The 17,616-nt window shown below is 45.9% G+C and overlaps 1 protein-coding gene across 2 annotated transcripts in view; it reads right to left on the bottom strand.

Moving 5' to 3' along the window:
* Positions 1-17,616, bottom strand: part of cep192 (centrosomal protein 192) — a 38,929-nt gene that overhangs the window by 17,249 nt on the left and 4,064 nt on the right. For both annotated transcript variants that reach the window (XM_056434800.1, XM_056434799.1), the window contains exons 6-31: positions 17,371-17,551; positions 17,171-17,286; positions 16,532-16,621; positions 16,126-16,278; positions 15,352-15,502; positions 15,056-15,249; positions 14,205-14,327; positions 13,508-13,609; positions 13,106-13,376; positions 11,537-11,686; positions 11,385-11,449; positions 10,705-10,929; positions 9,583-9,709; positions 9,399-9,481; positions 9,049-9,318; positions 7,686-8,433; positions 6,890-7,007; positions 6,526-6,670; positions 4,845-5,469; positions 4,554-4,745; positions 3,769-3,917; positions 3,409-3,639; positions 3,202-3,327; positions 1,958-2,098; positions 1,765-1,828; positions 258-397 (exon numbers count right to left, since the gene is read on the bottom strand). In XM_056434800.1, coding sequence (XP_056290775.1) covers positions 258-397; positions 1,765-1,828; positions 1,958-2,098; positions 3,202-3,327; positions 3,409-3,639; positions 3,769-3,917; positions 4,554-4,745; positions 4,845-5,469; positions 6,526-6,670; positions 6,890-7,007; positions 7,686-8,433; positions 9,049-9,318; positions 9,399-9,481; positions 9,583-9,709; positions 10,705-10,929; positions 11,385-11,449; positions 11,537-11,686; positions 13,106-13,376; positions 13,508-13,609; positions 14,205-14,327; positions 15,056-15,249; positions 15,352-15,502; positions 16,126-16,278; positions 16,532-16,621; positions 17,171-17,286; positions 17,371-17,551 — 4,980 coding nt within the window. The remainder of the gene's footprint in view (positions 1-257; positions 398-1,764; positions 1,829-1,957; positions 2,099-3,201; positions 3,328-3,408; positions 3,640-3,768; positions 3,918-4,553; positions 4,746-4,844; positions 5,470-6,525; positions 6,671-6,889; positions 7,008-7,685; positions 8,434-9,048; positions 9,319-9,398; positions 9,482-9,582; positions 9,710-10,704; positions 10,930-11,384; positions 11,450-11,536; positions 11,687-13,105; positions 13,377-13,507; positions 13,610-14,204; positions 14,328-15,055; positions 15,250-15,351; positions 15,503-16,125; positions 16,279-16,531; positions 16,622-17,170; positions 17,287-17,370; positions 17,552-17,616) is intronic.

Below are 17,616 nucleotides of genomic sequence, written 5' to 3'. Positions count from 1 at the left end.
TCTAGAGCTCTGATGATGGTTTATAATTTCTTTTGCAAATTGCCATCACAGATAAAATACGGCCTGTTGCAACGCCACCGATGAGCTAAAGACAAGAGTCCCTCTGTATTCTTCAAATATACATTGTTCTGGTTCAGAAATGTTAAGTTACATCTGATTGGCCAAAAGAAAACGAGCTGCTCCATAAATATCTTTTCCATGTATTTGTGTGCGGAGCTACAAGCCGGAACATTAAATAATAATAAAACCTGGCCTACCTGGAGGTCTTTCGGGGCGTGGACCCTCGCCGTTCCCGACCGGGCCCTGAGGGGAATACTCCTGATCACGTGACAAGGACCGGGAGAGTCCACTTCGATGTCCACCCGAGCGCTGTACTCGTCGGCCGGCCCGAGTTCTCCTGGCAAGCACAAAGCTCAGCGGGTTAGCAGGAGAGGACGGGGCTTTGCTTTGGGATTTTAAAATAGTTACCGTAGTAACTTTACAGATAAATGGATTGAACTATTTCCACAACAAATAAGTGTGCTGCACTTGCATCTTTACAGGACCATTTGGAGCTCTTCCGTTATGCGTCATTGTGGTCTCTCTCTGCGCCGTGTCAGCGTCCTATGCACCAACACTTTATTTTGTTTTCTCTTTGGGTGGGGGGGGGAATTATCTTTTTACTTCATTTAATTAATTGTATTTCATCTACTTGTGTACTATTTTCTTGGTTTTGCTCTGCAGGTTTTCTTGCATTGTGAAAATATTTGGCAAAAAAGGGACTACAGATGAAAAACAGCCTCTTGGCTAATAACTCTGGCACATTTACTGAAATGTTTTTATTAATGTGCACTGTCCCTTATTAAATAAACCCAATAAAAAAAAAAGAAGGCCTCCAGTGGTCTGCCACACGTCTCACTTTCCAACTTATCGTCTTCGAAATCAACCAAAGATGGAAATGCAGCGGACTGCTCACTGAAGTCAGAGCAGAAGTGTCTTAAAGCTTCAATCTCTCTCCTGACCACCAGGGGGCGACTCCTCTGGTTGTATAGAAGTCTATCTTCATGTGTTAAAGCTGCATTCTCTCTCCTGACCACCAGGCGACTCCTCTGGTTGTATAGAAGTCTATGCTTCATGTGTTAAAGCTGCATTCTCTCTCCTGACCACCAGGGGGCGACTCCTCTGGTTGTATAGAAGTCTATGCTTCATGTGTTAAAGCTGCATTCTCTCTCCTGACCACCAGGGGGCGACTCCTCTGGTTGTATAGAAGTCTATCTTCATGTGTTAAAGCTGCATTCTCTCTCCTGACCACCAGGGGGCGACTCCTCTGGTTGTATAGAAGTCTATGCTTCATGTGTTAAAGCTGCATTCTCTCTCCTGACCACCAGGGGGCGACTCCTCTGGTTGTATAGAAGTCTATGCTTCATGTGTTAAAGTTGCATTCTCTCTACTGACCACCAGGGGGCGACTCCTCTGGTTGTATAGAAGTCTATCTTCATGTGTTAAAGCTGCATTCTCTCTCCTGACCACCAGGGGGTGACTCCTCTGGTTGTATAGAAGTCTATGCTTCATGTGTTAAAGCTGCATTCTCTCTCCTGACCACCAAGGGGCGACTCAATAATATTTAATATAATAAATAATTATATACTCAAGAAATGAACACATACATTTAAAATCACCGAGAGCATTTTCTGGGTACTATAATCCTTTTTATACTGCATAAAAATAAATACCAATACTTGATCACCCCGGTGGAATCATAAAGCGCGCCGTGTGGCCGGTTACCTGAAGGCACCGTGTACTTCTGAGGGGGCCGGAAGTGAACCCAGACCATGAAGCTCTGTGGGTTCTGAAAAATAAAGTACGATGCATCACGAGTGACGAAGCAGCTTTAGATTCACGCAGCATTAGATAATACACACGTGACCCCAGGTGCTTATTGAGGGTTTTTTTTAAAAGATTTTTTTGCATTTCTAACCTCTGCGTAGCTGGCGTGCATCACGTGGTTCATCACCGAGGACGAGGGCACCGGCGCCCCGTGCGCCGCCTGCTGCGCCGCCTCCAACGTGACGGAAACGGGGTGCGTGGAAAAGGTGAAGCATCGCCACGCCGTCGCGTTCTGGAGGAAACGAGACGACATTTGAACCCTTCAGATGTTATTCGTGAAGCTCGCTGGTGTGTTTACGCTTTTACCGGCCAACATTCTGTATGGATTTGAACGGCATGTTTAACGCGACCCAATTTAGTTTCATTCTAACAAAATAATCTGAAAAAACCACCAGCATCTTTTGTATTTGCCACCTTATTCCTCAGAAGGTCGTTATAAAAACTATTTAATTTCCTCAGAGTTAAGAACAATTGAATCCAGTGTTGAGATAACTTGATTAGATTAGGTTTCAGGACAAGTAGAAATTAGAGATGCACCCATCAATCTCATATTTCTGTGACTGAGGAAGACATAATGCTATCCAAAGTCAAAAATAAGTCGGACCCGTATTATATTGCAATTCATTCCCGTCATGCGATACACTAGAATGCATAGAGTGAAGGTTTTTTTTCTATTTTTTGGGAGATTTTCCTGATTCGATGTGAGGTCAAAGGTCAGGGATGCCGTATGTGAACAGACTGTAAAGCCCTCTGAGGCTAATTTGTAAATGTGTGATATTGGGCTGTATAAAAATGAATTGAATAGATGTTTTCACAGCTATAAAAAAAAAGGAGGGAATTCTGATCCAAGCAGTTTAAAACATAACTAGGCAAATCTTAAATAATAAAAATACAATCATGTATTAACTTGACGCAAATAACCACAAGAGATGACAATAACACATTAAAAGGGAGAAAATGTAACTTGTTTGACAGTTCACACATTATTAACGAGACTGGGCGGCTTTAGCTCAGTGGGGTAAGAGGGTCGTCCTTCAACCGCAAGGTCGTGGGTTCGATCCCCGCTCTCCCCATTAGCTGCAAGTCGAAGTGTCCTTGAGCAAGGCACTGAACCCCCAGTTGCTTCCCGGGCGCTTCACCGCAGCCCACTGCTCCTTAATAACTAAGGATGGGTTAAATGCAGAGAACTAATTTCCCCTTGGGGATTAAAAAAAGTGTATATTACTGTGGTGCAGAAGAAAAGCTTCAATATCAGTTCTTTGGAAATCCGCAGGTCTAACTTGTGCGAGAAAGAGTCGATTGGTGGATTTCCAGTAGAAACGGCTGTTGACTCACGGCGCTGATGACCAGCCGGATGGGCACGGTGGCCCGAGTCCTGTTGAGCAGCTTCAGAGGAAGGGATGTGGCGCTGCCTCCAGGGAGGTCTCCAAAATCCAGACAGCCAGAACTGCTCACGTCAACCTGAGAATCAAAATGAAGTTGACTTGACGTCCCCGTGGAATTTAAACGTCTTTCACGTGCGATTTAGCCGCGACCTCTCACCTCTATTGTGGGATTCTCCGCTATGGCAAACAGCACCGCCCTTTTGGCGAAGACGTCGGCCCGGGCGGCGACCTCCGTCTCCGCCGACGCGGGCCAGGAGCAAACGCTGAGGACGCACTGGTACACGCCGGCCTGGGGAGGGATGAACAGCACCTTCTGCTCCTCCGTGCTCTTGGGGGCGATGATGGTCTTGTTCTTCACGATGAGCCACTGGTACGGCAAGCTGTCCACCTGGAGGGGGGTTGGCGTTGAGGACGGAAAGAAGAAGAAAAAAAACGGGTAGTTGAATCATTTTCCCGCCGGTTTTCGCCTGATATTTTGAAAACAATTGTGAAGAGAGTTGCTCTGCTTCCCGCCCACCTTCTCTCCATCGATGGCCAGGCTGGTGACGGCGATGGACACCTGCTGCCACCTCTCGGAGGGGTTGAAGAGGCTGAGGGAGGTCTGGGAGGCGATGCCGATGCAGCAGGCGTGGGGGAACCGCAGCTCCTCTGGCACCACCACTTGGCCTGAGGACAACAGAGGGACGGGGATTAGCCGATGCGGGGCAACGCTGCCCCCTGGTGGTGGAGAAGGGCGAAGCTGTCGGTGAGCGCAAGAGACGCAAAAGACTTCATTAATTACTAAATAAGAGTTAAACTGCTTGTGGCCATTTTCAGATTTGCACAAGAGAAAGATTATGTTGCTTGAATTTAACAAACTGCCCACATGTATAATTAGTTATGGCAACTGACAAAGAATATCAACAAGACGACAACACAGTGAACTAGATCGGGCACTCGGTAGAGCGCCTACCTTCGCACATCACAAGATTGGGCATTGAATTATGAACATTTTGGCTTTAGTTGCATGCCAATTGGATACAAATTGACCGTGCTATGGTAGAAAGAAGATTGACCTTTTCATGACCTTGACCTTTGACCCGATCGATCCCAAAATCTAATCAAATGGCCACCGGATAATAACCAATCATCCCACCCAATTTCATGAGATTCGGTTTAATACTTTTTGTGTTATGCGAGTAACACGCATACAAATAAATAAATACACGGCGATCAAAACATAACCTTCTGCATTTTCAATGCGAAGGTAATTAAACTGGGTAAAGTAAGTAAACTCTCATAAAACAACAAATCCACGGCTACCTCTCAGCTCCTCAAGACCACCTGCCCCCAGTGGCGCCGCACCGTACTGACAGTAGGGTTTCCCCATCAGTCCCAGGTCCTGCTGGCCCTGATGGGGTCTGGGGAGATGATAGGACCCAGCAGACCCACAAATCCCAAAGTTACCCGATGTGGGATGGACGTGTCTCACTGTGAGATCACTGTTGGATACGCCTGGGGAAATAAAATGAAAAAACAGAAGAGTTGCATCGTTATACGATATTTGACGCATAACTCTGCACCGTTATGAATGAAAGCCGACAGAAGACCCGCCTGCGGAGGACACGCTGAAGAGGCCGCTTCCCGCCGCTCCCACGTGGTAGCCGCCGGGATGCAGCCGGGCCTCGTGACCCAAATACTGCTGAGTCAGCTGGGCGTTGAAGAGCGAGCGCCCGGCGAGGAGCGACTGCATGTCGGCCTGGTGGGGGAGGTCGAGCTTAAAGCCGGGGCCGGGCGCGTAGTGGCGTCCCTCTGACGAGTAGGGCGGAGGCATGCCGAGCCCGCCGGCGTACGCCGAGCTCGTGGCTCCCCACGGCTGCGAGCTCTGGGGCGCCGCGCCGCCGCCCTGCTGGATGTTCACGTTGTTGCAGTAGCCAGAGTCCACTTTGGTGAGCTGTCGGCCGTTGGACTCGGGGAGCTGCTTGTGGCCCCCGTGGTAGTTGCATTCGCTCTGGCTGCGCGTGCAGCTCAGGCCGGAGGCGCTGCGCGAGGGGGGGGGCTCCGGGCTTTTGCTCCGCGGCGCCGACAGCCGGTCCAGACTCTTGGAGTGGCGCGGTTGCGCCGGGTCCAGGCCGTTGGGCCGGCCGAAAGGATCGAGGTCACGCGGCGCCTCGGGGTCCACGGGCGGAGTGGGACTGAACCGGATGATGGTGGTGCTCAGCGCCATGGAGCAGTTATTCTGTGGACAGAACACACAACGCTCAATGAAGTCAACGTCAGCGTTTGAAAGGCAGCTCCAGACTTCAACCCGATCGCCCCGTGACAGCCACTTGGAAACAATCCTTTTAAAAAGAGAACGGTACGACATGCGTCGCTCATAACAGCGTCAGAAACACACGAGGGAAAAACTGCCCCTAAAAAATATGATGTTGCCCCTGATGTCACTAGGAGGCAAAAAATGCCCCTAATTCAGATAATTTAATAGGGTTTTATCTGTTTTTTGTTGTGTGTGTCCTATCTGTATTACCTGTACTATGTAGGTACACAACAAATACATAGAATTTCAAAGAAGTTCTAATTGTTAAAAGAAATGCAACAACAAATAACCACAAAGAAGAACTAGAACGGGCACTCGGTAGAGCGCATACCTTCGCATATCACAAGATTGGGCATTGATTTATGAACATGTTGGCATTAGTTGCATGCCAATTGGATAGAAATTGACCGTGCTTTGGTCAAAAGAAGATGTTGACCTTTTCATGACCTTTCACCCGATCGATCCCAAAATCTAATCAAATGGTCCCCGAATAATAACCAATCATCCCACCCAATTTCATGCGATTCGGTTTAATACTTTGAGTTATGCGAGTAACACGCATACAAATAAATAAATAAATGGCGATCAAAACATAACCTTCTGCATTTTCAATGCGAAGGTAATAAAACTAAATATGATTGTTTGATTTATGTTTTCTGTTTGTTTTCTAAGAAAACACTTTGAATCTCTAGACTACTGCTAATAGTCTTATTATTTCCATTTTTATGATCATTTCTCATATACTTTAAGCCTAGATAAGTATATTTATTATCTTCACACAAAGGTTAAATGTTATTTCACAAGTTTCAAAAAGTGCCCCCAATTTATTTTTTAATGCCCCTGGATTTCAGTTAGTGGGGGAAAAAATTGCCCCCTAAAAAAATATCTATAAATGTTCTACCCAGACGCATGAGGACGGGTACCGGGGAGTTTTGATAAGAGTAATAACTTTCCATAACCGTCCCTACGCTGTCCTACCTGCACCGTGTGCCCGTCGGGTGTGGGGACGACGGTGCCGTCGTTCATGGAGATGTACGTGAGCCGGCTGAGACCCGGGCTGGAGCAGGTGGACTGAGGAGAGAGGTCCACACCTGGGCGGTTGGTTGCCGGCGGCGACGCCGCGCTGGTGAGACGAGAGGAGAGGGGAACAGAGAAATGAAATAACGACTCGAAACGGAAATGTCCTGCGTCCGTAAATTACACCAGGCGAGAGACGCGTTGAAGATTAATGTTCAAGAAACTATATCGGTTAAAACCGAAGCCACAAAACAAAGTTACTGCTTAACAAAAAGTATAATATTTAGTTTATGTTGCCGCATTGAGAGCATGTGCGATGCAGTACCTGTCGGCACAGGGAATGGAGGTCTGGCTCGGAGAGGAGTGAGTGAGCGGCGAGGTGGACGGTCGGAAGTTACACGGAGTCTCCTCCACAGCGGGCTCAGAGAAACCCTTCGGAAGCTCTGAGGGACAAAACCGATTGTTACACTCATGTCATCAGGGACGTGGAGCCAGGACTCGATGGGAGACGGGGGGTTACCTTTTGGTTTTTTAACCCGCATGCAATACAAGAGTGGATAGATAACGTAAATGACAGAATGGATGTATATGGAAGATGTGTGTGTGTATGTATATAGATATATATATATCTTTTCGGCAGGAGAACATTCCTGCCGACGGCTATGAGGCTCTACAACAGTTCACCTCTTGCCAGATCACCCTAACCCTTCTTATATTTTGTGTTTTTTATTTTATTTTTATTTTTATTTTTTATTCTTGTGTTGCTGCTACTAAATTTCCCCTTGGGGATTAATAAAGTATATTTCTATTCTATTCTATTCTATTCTTTCTTTATTTTATATAGATTATCTGATAATAATAATTTAGGATAGGAATATATAAGCATTCTTGCTTCTTCCTATACCTTTTCAGACTTTCTGTTTTACATATTATATAGAATAATATTGTATTGTATTGCAATGATTGAATGAATAAAATACACAACAACAACATTCATGGTATGGAAAGCATCACTTTTTTTCTTCAAATTTAGAAAAGTATTCATTAAATTTGACATATGTACGGGACGACTGCCCAGTGAAAGGCCGTTTAAAATCCCACCACTTTTCTTTTTCACTCACCAGACGTCGCGTCCGGTGGAGGCCGAGTGTTCTGGCAGGAGAAGCCGGCGTGTGTCGGAGCCCCCGTGACGCTGCTGGGTGCCGACGGTGGTTTCTTCTCTGGAGAACGACTCCGTCTGTCCTGCTGCCCTGCGCTCCTCATCCTCTGTGGCGGAGAAGAGGGACCTTTAGAACAAGGCGGGCTCGCCTGACCCTTCCTTGGGCCCGGCGGGGTCACTGGCGAGCCGGCAGAGCTTGGATCGCTTTGTTGTGACGTAGTGTTGCCGGTCGCTTGAGGGTTCGGTTCTGGCTCGCCACCACTTCCTGCGAGGGGCCTGTCGTTGTCTGCAGGAGGCGGGGCCGAGGCCTGCCCCGAGCCCATCGACCGTCGGGCCGAGCTGAAAGACGCACGAGGGCGAGGAATAGAGCTTCTCTTTGAGGGACCCCCCGCTAATGAGGCGCTGGCTCCTCCTCCTCCTCCTCCTCTGTCTTCATCCTGGGTTTCTGCTCTCGTGGGCTTCTGTCGAGTCTCGCCATCCACTCGCTGGCCCGCGCTGCCCTGCTGCTCGGGACGTCCTGCCTCGGGGTTCCTGTGAGAGCTGCTGAGGTTGTGGGCCCAGCCGGTCAGGTCAAAGGTCGCGTGCGCCACGGAGGCGTCGCAGCTGCCCGACGCGTCGGCCGCCTTCAGGTATTTCTCCATGTCGAAGGCGCTCAGCTCTCCGGCGCTCCTCTGCAGCGCGTCCAGCACGACGCTGCGTTCGGCGGCGATCTACGGCGGGGGAAAAGCATCGTTTGTTTGTTTTGATTTACATTCTCGGTTCCAACACCAGAAAACAAAGAACGTTAACTCAGATTAACTTTTTCAGCGCATAGTAATCACCAAATCAACATTTATACAATTCAATCTGCAAATAAGCCCACGGAAGGTTTATTGATTCGGGTGGATTGCCTGCTCTGTATTTGTAATATTGGTTTTGATATTGTTGTGTATGAAGAATGTATAGAGGTTTAAGGAGATAAATCAGACTTTTATTTTGAAAAGGCAAAAGGAATCTTAGTTTTCTTTTACGTTTGAATGCAAACGTGACTGGAAGGCTTCAGATCTTCTGACGGACGGATGAGCATTTATACTTTAAATAAAGTTTAATGGACCCGTATGAGGCTAAAGTATTAATACTTTTAATATAGTTTAATAGTTTAATGGACCCGTATGAGGCTAAAGTTCTTTATGTGGTGATATTTTACCTGTTTAATTAATGTTTTGTGATCCAAAGTAAGAAAATAAGGAGTAATCTCACCAGCAGTGAGTTTCATGCCACTTCATATACGCCGATACGTTTCACAATAAGAGTATACTTGGAGAAAGAGAAATAAAACGCCATACATGTTCAGCAGAGTGTCGTCCTCCTGCGCAGTTGATGGCAGGTCCGACGGGTCGATTCCTCGCCCTGCTTCTCTTGCTCAGCTCCACGATCATGGCGGCCAGCTGCGACGGGTCGGTGCTGACGGACGCGTCGGCAATGGCCGAAGCGATCGTGCTGATGCTGAGCATCAGGTGGCTGCTGCTATTTTTGAGGGAGGCGGAGCTCTGGTCACCCGGGCTCGAACCGGAGGCCTCACTGTGGTCGGGTGGTGCGGCGCCATCGCTGTGGTCCTTAGGGAGGAGAAACAATCTCCTGTCAGACATACTGCCATGCGTGGAATATATCCCCCCTAAAAAAAAGTCCCCTGTACCTCCTGTTCACGTAGCTCTGGATCGGGGACACCTTTGGGTGGCATCCTTTCGCCTGGTGCCTCCAGAGTTTTGTCCAGGTCCTCTGTGGAGGGGATGAGCACAGAGTGAATCACTTGGACACACAGGAATCATCTGCTGGTGCTACACGAGCTACGCTCGGCCCGAGAGACACGGCGGCCACACCTGTGTTGAGGGTTTGGTCCACGGTGTCACTGCGAGGAGAATTCTGACTGGCGGAGAACTCCGAGGGGTGAATCAGAGGAAACGGTTCCCTCTTCTCTGGAGACGTGATGACGTAGCCGAAGGAGGGCTAGAGGAATGAAGACCGAGCGATGCAGACAATGTTTAACATTACATGTCTTTTAGACAAGTAATACCATGAGTAATACCATGAGTAATACCACAAGTAATACCATGAGTAATACCATGAGTAATACTATAAGTAATACCATGAGTAATACCATCAGTAATACCATGAGTAATACCATAAGTAATACCATCAGTAATACCATGAGTAATACCAAGAGTAATACCATAAGTAATACCATCAGTAATACCATGAATAATACCATCAGTAATACCATGAATAATACCATCAGTAATATCATGAGTAATACCATCAGTAATACCATGAGTAATACCATAAGTAATACCATCAGTAATACCATGAATAATACCATCAGTAATACCATGAATAATACCATCAGTAATACCATCAGTAATACCATCAGTAATACCATGAGTAATACCATCAGTAATACCATCAGTAATATCATGAATAATACCATCAGTAATATCATGAATAATACCATCAGTAATACCATGAATAATACCATCAGTAATATCATGAGTAATACCATCAGTAATACCATGAGTAATACCATAAGTAATACCATCAGTAATACCATGAATAATACCATCAGTAATACCATCAGTAATACCATGAGTAATACCATCAGTAATACCATCAGTAATACCATCAGTAATACCATCAGTAATACCATGAATAATACCATCAGTAATACCATAAGTAATACCATCAGTAATACCATGAGTAATACCATCAGTAATACCATCAGTAATACCATCAGTAATAAGTAAGTGCCACTGGAGTGCTAATCTGTTTTTTATTCAAGATAGTCTAAAGACGTGTTTTTAGTTTTCTGGTGGAAGATGTCGAGACTTTCTTCTGTCCTGATGTCTCATTCAACCGATGAGGAGCCAGGACAGAAGATGGACTTTAAAACAATATCCCCCCCCCCCCCCAATTACTCTGGAGTAAAAAAAAAACCAACTAAAACTCACCCGTTTCACCCAGTCCACGTCGTCCGAGCTGCCCAGGCAGCCCAGGGCTTCGGAGCGCTGCTCAAAGAACTGTCCGAGCGTCAGCCGCATGTAGCTGTGGTCGCCTTGGTTGAACTCGGCGGCGACCTGGGACGCCCTCATCAGGATGTGGCTGTTGGTGGGCGCCTTCCAGGAGGAGTCGCTGTGGAAGGTGCCGTTGCTGCTGGCTGGTTCAATCTGCTCCTCCTGAGCAACAAGAACCCAGCAACACTCACAGGGTTCTTACACATGTTGACCGATGGATTTCCAGGACTTTAAACCAAATTTCCATGACCAAACTGAAATCTCGGTATAAACATGAAAACTGTAGAACATTATGCGTATCGAGAGCGTACGCCGGCTTATATTTTGAGCGTCTTTCTTTAAAAAATATATTAATTATTTCAAACTCTGCGTGAATGAACATGTGATTTTAACAAATTTCCATTACTTTTCCCAAACTTTTATGATTTAAGTTTTTTCCATGACTTTTCCAGGCCTGGAAATGACCATTTTAAAATTCCATGACGTTTCCAGGTTTTCCATGACCGTACGAACCCTCCTGCACTCAGAATAAACCTCAAGGCGGCAGCAGAGAGTCGGAGCGGTCGGCTGGCGTCTCCTCTCACGACGAGGGACAAAACCCCGGGGCTGTTGCGTACCTGCATGAATTGGTGCTCCTTCTCGAATTCCTCTTCATCCTGGGCCAGCTTTTCCAAAGCGTCACCTGCGAGGAGGAAGAATACGTGTCGATTTATAAACCGGCCAAACATGAGAGAGATCTCATGGTGATGCCGCGGTGCCGTTTACCAACCGGCGGGAACAAAGTCCTCGTTCTGAAAATGGGAAACATCCTCCGGCGTCTTCCCATCGACCTCTTTCTCAAAGGAGGAGTAGTACGCCAGGTCGGTCACCCACTGCCCGTCTTCGTCCTGGTACACCACGCCGTGGGCGGCGCTGGCTCCTGACGAAGACGAGCAACGCCGTCAACATCACACACAACGAAGGGCTTCCTCTGGGTTTGGTCTCATTCTGTTAGCGTCCACCGTTTCTGGGGCTCATCGATGTTTCATTATTTTCGCTCTCTTCTCTTCGTGGGGTAGAGAACGTTTTACGAGTGGTCGACACAGAAAGATACAAAATATACTGCATCTATTCAGCTTCTGAATGACTTTATGATAACCACAGAACTGAGGCTCTATACAAATCACACGCTAACCTTGTTTATGTAAACAGTTCATAAAGGAGTTCATAGATGACCCTAATGCTGAAGTTCTTCTACTAATTACTCCTTTTTTGGTGGCCTCTCCTCAATTCTTGGGCATGTGCATCTATAGTCTGAACTAGAAGAACTTGTCTTCCACCTGTTGGAGCTATTTATTTAGACATTTGTATTTTGTTAGATTGTAAAGTAATATTGATTATTACCTTCGCATTGAAAATGCAGAAGGTTATGTTTTGATCGCTGTGTATTTATTTATTTATTTGTATGCGTGTTACTCGCATAACTCAAAAAGTATTAAACCGAATCACATGAAACTTGGTGGGATGATTGGTTATTATCCGGGGACCATTTGATTAGATTTTGGGATCGATCGGGTCAAAGGTCAAGGTCATGAAAAGGTCAAAATCTTCTTTTTACCATAGCGCGGTCAATTTTTATCCAATTGGCATGCAACTAATGCCACAATGTTCATAATTCAATGCCCAATCTTGTGATATGTGAAGGTATGCGCTCTACCGAGTGCCCATTCTAGTTTAGGTTATATTTTGATCCGTTAAGAGTTTTTCCCTTATGATAGTTTTAGTTTAGTTCATTGTGATTGTTGTTTAAATATATTTAGTTTCAGGATTGGGTCACTGATTGCGTAACACTGGGCACCTGTGGTTATATGGAGGCGTGGGTAGCTTCAGGACCAGCATGCACCTGGGTGGCCTCTGGTTGTTTACCAGCAAACGGAAGGCAGTGTCAGCATTTTGTTTGTTTAGTAAATAAATTATCAGAATAATGACATACGGAGATGTACATTACTCTCTTTTGGCTGCGTCAACTCAAAACTCCCACGGTGCGTCAGTGACAATTTGATTTACAGTTTTATTTGAGTTATTTGGACAAATGGCCTCTACACCACCTTTTCGTTCTCCACGTCATTTTGATGTGATTTAATTATTTACATCCACACCTGCATTACAGGGACGACGTCATTGCAGCCCATCGTCTTTCCGACATGCAGAGGAAGATTTATTTGGATGAAGAGTATTTGCACCTGGCCCTTAAATTGCGTTTAATGAATAAGCATGGTAACCCCCATTATGTAATAAGATGGAGTACCTACAATCGACTCTGTAGATGTTAGACCTGAACGTCACAGATGAAGCCCACCTTGTTCCAACTCTGTCTCCAGGTGGTCCGGGCCGTGGTTCCAGGCGTCGTCTGAATTCTCCTGGTCCTGGTGGAAGCTCTGGGAGAAATACTTGGGCTCAAGTGAGGTGGAAAAGGGATTGTTGCCGTCCTCACTGGCGCTGTCCGAGGCCTCCGCTGCAGTCACGTCACCACAAGGCCCGCCCCTTCGGCCCAAGGAATGCTGGGAACCATCAGGCTCATCTAGTCCATCTCCATCATCATCATCGTCATCGTAGTCTGGCAGCAGCCCCTACAGGTTGGTTTGTTGACAGAAAGGCACAAAAATGACAATCGGCTTAAGACACTCGTCTCTGACCTCTCAACTAGATTTAAAATGAGCAACGTGAAGTGTGTAAATATCACATGTGGACCGTGTTGTACCTGGGGGAGGTGGAAGCTCCCCCGGGTGCCTTGGACGTGGGTGAAAGTTAGATGTGCAGAGTCCGGAGGCCTCCTGAGTCCAGCTGTGCTCTCCATGGCGTCCTGCCAATCAAACCAGAACCACATCGGACCAGAGCCATCGATCATATGCTTGAGCAGCTTTTACTTTAATACTGTGGCCATTGTGCTTTGCATCTTCTTATGAAATCATGAGTTTCTGTTTCCTCCACTGACTTCATGCAGTATCACCACCATTCAATTGAGGTAATACTCAGTGTACATACACATGTTGACCACTGGATTTCCATGACCAAACATTGAGTGAAATCTCAGTGTTTACATGAGTATAAGCTTAAAAGACACAAATGAATGAGAGACAATAGTTTGATTAAAAGAATAAATGATAAAAAGAATAAATGTTTATATAAATGTGTATTCTTTTCATCAAACTGTGAAAAGGAACTTGTGAATATAACACATGTCCATGATTTTTGGGAGTTTTCTTTTCAAGGACTTTTCCAGGCCTGGAAATAACTACTCATCCATGACCGTACGAACGCTGTAATATACTATGGAGAAAAGCTATATGATGATATTATTAATAAATTAAATAAATAAATAAACACGTGCCCGATTGAAATGGCCAGCGGTGGGGCTGTGACAGCAGCGTGCGAGGTGGTGGAGCCTCTTCACTCACCAGAGCCTCCTGCCGGTCCGGCACCATGCTCCAGTTGACGGGAGAGAGCCTCTGAGTTCCCCTGGAGGCCCCAAAAGAAGAGCTGGCCTCCCCGATCCCGACAGGCCCCACACGGTCTCCCATCTGCAAACACATGCTGGAGTTATGGCACGGCTTTGGTGTTAAAAGTGAAAAACTATAGAAGATAACAGCGCATATATATCACGAGGGTATGTGAGGTGTATACAAAAAAGATGTCTTCAATTAGAACTAAAATGTGTGTGAAATAAATAATAAAAATGAACAAAGACACGTCTGTCTGACTGATAATATGAATGATAGCCGCGTGCCTAGGTAAGTAGTAAGTGGGCGACAGTGGTAGTAGTAAGTGGGTCAGTGGGTAGCAGGTCCGTCTGTCAATCAGGGGGTTGGAGGTTCAATCCCCGCCCTAGTCGATGTGTCCTTGAGCAAGACACTTAACCCTGAACTGCTCCCAGTAGCTGCTCTATGGGATTGTAAGGATAAAAGTTACAGCTAAATGACATGTAATGTAATAAGTAGTTAAGTAAAGTTTATTTATAATGCAGTAAAAGTGTCACAAAGTGCAGGACACGAGTCAATTAACACAATTTGGCAATAACAGGGGCCAAAACAGTTTAACAGTTAAAAAGGTCAAAGTGTTATGCAGTAAAAGATGGTGCAATGAAACAATATGGCCTCAAACAAGCAGGCGTGGATTATTTAAATGTCCGTGTTAACATAAATATGTGTTGAGATGCTTTAAATGATACGATTGAATGTGAGAACCTTTCCACAGCGTTGGTGCCGCTCCCCCAAAAGTTTGATGAGCAACGGGCGAGTCTCATGCTCACCTCAGCGTGTCTGGAGAGGCCGCTCCTCCCGTGTCCCGGTAGATCGGGCTCTCCGCGCTCGCCCTCGCTGCTCCCCACGACGCCGCGCAGGACGTCGTAGGCGGTCTGGCCGCCGGTCAGAGGGATGGTGGCCACGCCTCCGTCGTTCCCGCTCTCCTCGCTGCCGCTGCTCCCGTCGCCGCCACCTCCGTCGCCTGGAGTCGCACGACGACACGATGGACACGTGGCAAATATCGTGACACGCGCTTCACACAGAACCGAAAGAGAGAGAGAGACAAGGGAGGGGCGTATTGTACCCGTGACCGGAGGGTTGATGACTTGTCCCTCGGCAGATCGTCTGTGTTCGATGCCGGACAGCGACGGACCGCCGCGGCCGCTGGAGGCCTCGTCGTCAGAGCTGCCGCCCTCTAAACCCGGCCTGAAGCTGGGGCGGTTACTCTCTCCGACCTGCGCACACAAACACACACACACATACACACACAAAAACACACACACGGAGAAACAGACAGACACTGCGTAAATAAAAACTGTTATAAAACAGGGTTCATACACATGTGGACCAACCGGTTTCCAGGACTTTAAAACTAATTTCCATCAGCAAACTTTTTTTTAAATCTCAGTGTAAACATGAAAAAAGGGAGAGAATTTAGTATTTAAACTAACAATGAGAATTCCAAAGTATACAGTTTATAACCTTAAATGACACAAATGAATGAGAGACAATAGTTTGATTAAAAGAATAAACATTCATGTCTTTTCAGTTCACTTGCAGCGCGGAAGATTTGCGAGTATGAAAGATCGTATGCCGGTTTATATTTAGAGCGTCATTCTTTTCAGAGCATATTAATTATTTAAAACTCAGCGTAAATTCACAAAAAAATGTCCACAAATTTGGGGATTTCTTTTTCCCCCAGGACTTTCCCCTGGAAATAACCATTTTTAAATTCCAAGACTGTTCCATGACCATACAAACCCTGATAAAAAAAAAATCTAATTTGATTGGATCTTATCTTTTTACGCCCTATACTGAGAGTTTTAAAGGTCTGATTCTATCGTTTTCTACTTCTGACCAGTTGTCTGGAGGTGCTGGGCAGCAGCCGTGTCCGGGTGCCGCCGCCGTCACTTCTGGCCGACTCCAGCTCCTCCTCGGTGTCCTCGTCGCTGGCGGGACATGAGTCCATTCCCGTAGCGGCCAGACGCACGTCGGGCATCTGGAAGTCCTCCTGAAGAACAAACGGTACGCAACCAAATCACATGGAAGAGATAACAAAGAACAATGGAAAATACATTATAAAAAAGGGGAAAACATTCAATGGTAGTTTGATTAGAGTCAAGTGTATGATTCAGTGAAGAAATGACATCATTGTAAATAGAGTCAGAGTAAGTGAGGAATTCTTTTACCAAACAAGCAGTTTTCCAGGTTTATGAAACTTAACAGGATCATACTATCGTATATTCATAGTTAAATATGCTCACCTGATCGTACTCATCCAGGAACTGATGTCGATACTGGTCCGGTTCTGTAGAACTTGGGTTTGATAGGTTGTCGGTCACATGGGCCAGTCCCTAAGATCAAAGACATTAATGCAGAAATGAGGACACTGAGACAAATACATCATTTATAAACATTGTATATGTATTCTTATGCTTTTAGGATTGTTTTGTGACGTTTGCCTCTCGGACTACAGATGAAAAATATCCCCTTGGCTATAACTGGCACATTTATAGAATTGTTTTATTAATGTGCACTGTCCCTTATCTATGGAAGCCCATTTCCACCACTAAAAAAAAAAATTTGAAGGGATAAAAAGTCAAAATTATGAGATAAAAAGTAATTATCATAATTCAGACTTTCTATCTCATAATTTCGACTTTCTATCTCATAATAATGACTCATAATAATTACTTTCTATCTCATAATTTCGAATTTCTATCTCATAATTATGACTTTCTATCCCTTAAATTAGTTTTTTTTTGTGGTGGAAATGGGCTTCCATACTTATCAAATAAACCGGGAAAAAAAGACAAAAAGTGAATGACAGTTCTTTTGAACGGTTTTCTAATGGTTCAATAATTCGTCAGAGGCGAGTACAAAGTGTTTCAAAGGAGACGTACTGTGGCAGGGATCTCTTGGCCTTCCACTCGGCCCCTCTGCATGGCAGGCGGCACCAGATCAATGAAATACTGCTCCAGCTCATCGTCGGGCAAGTCGTTGGCGTCAAAGTCGTCATCTGAGAATCAAACGCACGTTAACAAAATGTCAGCAAACTGTGTTTAAAAAAATAAATGAATGGAAGTGTCCCGGCTGTATGAACCTGTGGTGTCGCTGCTCATGCTGTCCACACACATGAGCTTCTCGTTCACCAGGAAGCTGGAGTTGCTGCCGCTGAAATGGTCGCTGTCTCCTCCCTCGCTCTGCTCGTCCTCCTCGGCCGGCCCCGGGGACGGCCGAGCCGGCGTGAACCGCCCGGGGAAATGAAACGGAGTCGCGGGCACCTGGTCACAGTTTTGTTGGAGATAGAAAAATATATTAAAAGTATTTATAGACAAAAAACAGTGTT

The sequence above is a fragment of the Pseudoliparis swirei genome, chromosome 16 (assembly GCF_029220125.1).
Source record: "Pseudoliparis swirei isolate HS2019 ecotype Mariana Trench chromosome 16, NWPU_hadal_v1, whole genome shotgun sequence".
NCBI classification, from domain to species: domain Eukaryota; kingdom Metazoa; phylum Chordata; class Actinopteri; order Perciformes; family Liparidae; genus Pseudoliparis; species Pseudoliparis swirei.
The sequence above is the reverse complement of the archived record's forward strand: the minus strand, read 5'-3'. Positions and strand labels throughout refer to the sequence as shown.